This window comes from Drosophila serrata, unplaced genomic scaffold (genome assembly GCF_035046125.1).
Source record: "Drosophila serrata isolate PLE 108 unplaced genomic scaffold, ASM3504612v1 contig_320, whole genome shotgun sequence".
Classification (NCBI taxonomy): Eukaryota; Metazoa; Arthropoda; class Insecta; order Diptera; family Drosophilidae; genus Drosophila; species Drosophila serrata.
Window position 1 is genome coordinate 352,267 of NW_028257218.1, and position 5,403 is coordinate 357,669.

The following is a 5,403-nucleotide window of genomic DNA, read 5'->3' on the forward strand; positions in this document are numbered from 1 at the left end:
ATTATTTGTTTACTTTAACGCATGACCAATTGCAATGCTTAGAATATATATTAATAAAATTACCCTTTAATTTTAATATGAAAATATTTAAATACATTTTTTATTTAGCTTTCTTAAGCTTTAAGTCGCGCATCACTGGCCGTGAGAGAGAGGGAATGAGTGAGTTATTAGGCGGATGAGTCAGGTGTGTGAGCGTGCTGTCTGCTCTACATGACCGTAAATGCTTTTCAGTAACTAGTTTTTTCCCCGCCAAAGCTCATATTTTAGTTCCACTCGCTCCCTCTCTCCCTGTCTCTCTGTCTCTCTCTGAAAATCTCCCTGTCCCTCCCAACGCGAACTCGCCTCTTTATTCATTGCCGCCGCTTTATTTTTCGCTTTCAGTTTGCATTTCAAAGCCGGCAAAGTAACAAGTATCTTGCAGTTATCCATTCAGTTGGGCGACTATAAAATTTCGTTGAAAAATAGGAGAAAAGGTCTATTGAAAGACGAAAAAAAAGATACGAGCATGGACGTAAGTTGAGTTGGTTTTGACTTATTTTTATTTTTCGGCTCGCATTTGTTGTTGTTTTGTGGGGGCGACCTTCACCTTGAGCTCCAATTAGACAAATGGCGAGGTGGGCTTTCAAAGAAATGAAAAAACCCACCAGCCACCCACAGAAATTGTGCCTTTCTCTCGCTACCTGGTAACAAAAATCAACTTAATTGAAAGCATCCAGCTTTAAGTTTGTGAGGAAACGCTTGCAGAGTATCTCGAGAAAGATCAGCTGAGGCAAAACGAATGATTCACCGTCTTTTGAGTAGATTTTAAAGCTTTAATTACCTGCTCCATAAATGGAGATTATTGTTAGTCACTTTAATGTCCGCCAACCTCGGATTACAATACTCGGAATAGCCACAAGATATTTTGGGAAAATAATCCACATTGTTGACTCTGAATCAGAGGGTTTTTTTGTTTCATTTGTCTGTAACATGCCCCTTTGGCCTGAAGTAAATAAAAAAACAATATCTTTTATACCTAATACATTTTTTAATTATAGGATTATGTATGATTTACTGTCAAGTTTAATAACGTATATTTTAAATGCTCATTACTAAAAAATAAACCTTGATAAATAAAGAATTTTTTGTTTGACTTTTAATTTACTTTTTGACCAATTCATTAATTAATATAATTTAACCGAGACTATAATACGAGTGGCATTTTTTAAATAGAAATATTATATTATTATATGTATGTATATATTATATACATACTATAATTTATTACTTTAGTTGGTGGAGCTAAAAATTAACTATCCAAAGATATTCGCTAATATACTTCAACTATATCCAATATATTTTTTGGTGTATTTTAAATTAACTAAAATAAATATTTCAGTCATTAATATAATATATTCTTTTTTTAGTGTATTTAAAGTCAAAGATTATTCTAATATAATACCTTTTTAAGTATAGCTCTCGATCTAACATCAATTCAATGTCGCAAGTACTTTAGGTTACGATAATTCCCTTCAATCGATAATAACGTTTCAAAGGGACTTAAAATAATAAAAACGTAGAAAAAGATTTTACACTTCTATGCGAAATATTCAGAAAGAGGAGTTTAAATTATTCGTCGTTGTAAAAGTCTGGTTAAGCCATGTTAAAAGTGAAAACTCAAGGAACCTATCAGTTTGCCCTAGATTGACCAGTCAAAAATAGCTCAACATTATATAAGGATATATTATGGAAATCTTCTCATTTAAAAGATTTTCCAAGTGTACTAAATATGGAGTAAATACTTCTTGAATTGAATGTCTTCTTACATAGTTTTCAACCGTTTTTACCCCCTAGTCTCCCAACAACGACCTGTATACCCTCGAGGCGAACCTGGTGAGCAAATCGCTCCGGGAACTGACAGATGGCGCCGACAAGGATCCCATCACCAAGCTGAGACTGCTCTGCCTCAGCCGCGGAGCAACAGGCATTTTGGGCCTGGGCAGGTATGATTGGCTTATTGACTTTTAACGACACCGACTGTGATGAATTATGCAGGAGTAACAGTTTAATTGTGGATTATTCATTCCAGAGCCTTTCGGGCGATGGACGACGACGGCAGCAAGGCGCTCAACGAGGAGGAGTTCACCACCGGGATCAGGGACACTGGCCTGGATGTCACAGGGGAAGAGATCAAGCAGATGTTCGACACGTGAGTGACGGATTTGAGAATATGGGTCAACTTTGAAATAACACCATTATTTCACGCCTAATTTAGATTCGATGAGGATGGCAGCGGTTCAATCAATATGACTGAGTTCCTGCTCAAGCTGCGCGTGAGTTTTAATGTTGAATTAAAGTATTTTTAATAAAACTAATATCTTTTACATTTGTATCATCTTAATTCTTATTTGAATACCAATGATTATTAATCAATCTATATAATTTATTTATGTATATTTGCAGCCTCCAATGCCGCAGTGTCGCCTGACCATTATCGATCAGGCCTTTGACAAAATGGACCGTGACGATGATGGCGTTATAACGATTAAGGATTTGAAAAATGTGTACTCCGTGAAGGAGCATCCAAAGTACCAGAGTGGTGAGAAGAGCGAGGACGAGATCCTTACCGACTTCCTTCACAACTTCGAGGGTGGCCGTGGCAATTTAGATGGCAAGGTAGAATCTCCTTAAGTCTATATAATTCTTCATTTTTAAAAAACTAAACTCTTTAATTGCAGATTACTCGTGAGGAATTCGTCAACTATTATGCTACCATTAGTGCCTCCATTGACAATGATATGTATTTCGACCTGATGATGCGCCAGGCCTATGCAATGTGAATATACATTTCTTTGGAGACACCAAAACACCAAGCACTCTCAATCACTTTTATAGCATTTAGTTCAGCTCATTCTCTATTTATACACTGCTCAGCAAATAAATAAATGAAAAGCTCTCGTTGCAATTTGATAAATCTTAGAGTGTGCACCCGGCATGGGCATCGTTCCAATTGCAAAGAAATTAAGTATCTCGGCTCATAATTCGAATTTGAGATACTTGACAAAGATTCCGGATTGCATGAACCTAAGGAGTTGCAGGATTCAGGATTCGTTAGTTGTGTGAGCATGTGAAGTGTTTGTCAAATATTCAGAATAACAAGTAACAAGTTTTCTCTAAACATTTGTTCATAGTTTACATGCATTTAAAGTCTGTGTGCACAGTGAGAAATACAATTAAATAATATATAAATTGTGGATTTATAAATTTGGATCAAGAGTATTTAGTTCGCTAAGAATACTAGTAATATTTTGAGCATGTAATATCATACCAACTTAAGAAATCCCCTTCAATAACCATCAATGCTTTGTGTCACCGACTTGTTGCAGTGTCTACGAAGGCGGAGCGCCGAAGTCGGCAATCACAGCAATAGCAGTAGCAAACTGGGAAGGGACTCAAGCCCAAAATGCTTGCCAGACTCGGCAAATTGTTTGGAATTGTCAGCAGCAGCGAACTGATGTCATTTATATGGGAGTGAAGCTGTGAGGCTGTGAGGCAGTGCGGGTGTCCTGACTGGTTGGCATTTATCACACAGCCAGGACCGGCAGCCTAAATGTATGCTTTAAATTATGCAGACACCAGCTAAGTTTGTCGCCGCATGCAGCTGTATGCGTCTGTGTATGTGTGTGTGTGTCGCTGCCTGTGTATTTGTTTGTGCGTGGCAAGTTTGTGCACTGATTGCAAGCAACTCATACAAAATTTTAATTGCCAATGTGGAAATTACGCACTGAGACAAAGGACGGGCTACTGCCAGACAGTCAAACAAAAACGAATGAGGAAAATCCTGAGAAATCAGACTTGGCTAACAACAAACACATGCACTGTGGAAAGCTAATGGAACTTTTCTAAAGTTTTTCAAGATATTCATACCGGTCTGTAGTACTTAATGATCTTTATTTGTAAATTGCATAAGTTTACCTACACATGTGTTACTTGATTCTAGAAAGCCTGCAGCATTTCTTAAAAAAAACGTATTTGTGTAATTTTATTACAAAAGGATTATAATATATTCAATCAATCCTATGAGGAATATCAATATATTTTCGCTAAAGATTGTAACACTTTATAGTTCAGTGCATAGACAATCGTGGTATGCCATCTCCGTATCTACTGTGTGTAAATCACACACTCACAACTTTATCGTATCATTTCATTAAATTTTATTTACAGCCTGGCAACTGTCGTTGGGTCGCTCCTCGTTTTTGGCAAGTTTGTGGCCAACGTCAACTGAGAATTTGTGGCACTTTTCAGTTTGCCGGAAAGTTCCAGACAAAGCCCCAAATGGTTCGGCTAATCAAAAAATTTGCAATTGCCAGTTTTGTTTCGACTTGTTCCGGGGACAGGTTCCAGGTTCCAGGTTCCTCAGGACACATGTCACCAGCTTGTCTCGGAGTGCATGCCAATTTCAATTAATTGGCAATCGAAAGACATGATAATTGCAATTCGATGACATTTTAGCATTCACACTTGAGTAGTTACTGACAGAGCGGATTTAAATCTACTAATGAGACATTATTTTGGAAAAATGCATACTGAGGCAGAAAGAGATTTGTTCATTCTAACACATTTTCCAGGCATTAAAAAAACACTTGCAAATTCCCGTTGAGATTGAGGATACAAAGTCGCAAATTTAAAATAAAGATGGTATAAAATTCGGATTGACAAGAAACTGACACAGACATTTTTCAAGCCTCCAAAGCGAAGGGCGAACGGCAACGACTAATGCATTATTTAAATCTAGTTAACACTTGGCCATTCGCCGTTGATTGAAAAGGACGAAGAGTGCCCAGGCGGAGGGGGCGAAAGGTGAAAGGACAGCGATAGCCGGCAAAGGAGCGGACCGGACAAATGGAGGAGCAGCACATAAAAATAATAATAATAAAAGGCAGCCGCAGGCGAATAGTCCTTGGGACATCATTGACGGAGTATTGAATACATTTCATTGCATGCGGAATACGGAATGGCGAGTCCGGAATTGAGAATGGGGAATGAAGTGTGGAGAACGGAGAACTGAGAATGGAGAACCAAGCACGGGAAATGGAGAACGGCGAAGGGATAATGAAGAACGAGTCCGGGCAGTTGGGAGGCGGAATCGTAAATGGCGAGAATGTATCCTCCTGCGGTAGGCATCGAAGTGACGAAACTGCAAAATATTTCAGTCACGTTTTAAATGTAAAAATCTCAATCACGTGCTCGAAATGCGCGCATTCACAATATGCACAAGCTACACGGGTACAAGCAACAAATAAAACAAGAGGAAGGCGACACGTTGAAAAAGTTTTGATACCACAAAATAATTTTTCATTTAAATAACTAGAGTTTAATTTCAAGATAATAAGTCAATGTGAAAAAACCACTTCTAATTAC

At 38.0% G+C, this 5,403-nt stretch overlaps 1 protein-coding gene across 2 annotated transcripts; it reads left to right on the forward strand.

Annotated features, from left to right (window-relative positions):
* The first annotated feature begins 379 nt into the window (after positions 1-379).
* On the forward strand, positions 380-2,953 carry LOC110187812 (calcyphosin-like protein). Of its 2 annotated transcripts, none has more exons than XM_020957288.2 (6): positions 380-1,773; positions 1,834-1,982; positions 2,069-2,188; positions 2,255-2,312; positions 2,443-2,655; positions 2,718-2,953. In XM_020957288.2, exons 1-6 carry the CDS (start codon positions 1,726-1,728, stop codon positions 2,817-2,819), a joined length of 690 nt encoding a protein of 229 aa, XP_020812947.2. In that variant the 5' UTR covers positions 380-1,725; the 3' UTR covers positions 2,820-2,953. The 2 variants fall into 2 exon arrangements, with proteins under 2 accessions (XP_020812947.2, XP_020812949.2); XM_020957290.2 differs by having other exon boundaries at positions 380-511.
* The last annotated feature ends 2,450 nt before the right edge of the window (positions 2,954-5,403 follow it).

Bases quoted from the DNA above. Each gene is read 5' to 3' on its own strand.
- LOC110187812 (XM_020957288.2), top strand. From the start codon at position 1,726: ATGGAAATCTTCTCATTTAAAAGATTTTCCAAGTGTACTAAATATGGA. The intron at 1,774-1,833 runs GTAAATACTTCT...TTTACCCCCTAG, and splicing joins CCAAGTGTACTAAATATGGA to TCTCCCAACAACGACCTGTA. The intron at 1,983-2,068 runs GTATGATTGGCT...TATTCATTCCAG, and splicing joins GGCATTTTGGGCCTGGGCAG to AGCCTTTCGGGCGATGGACG.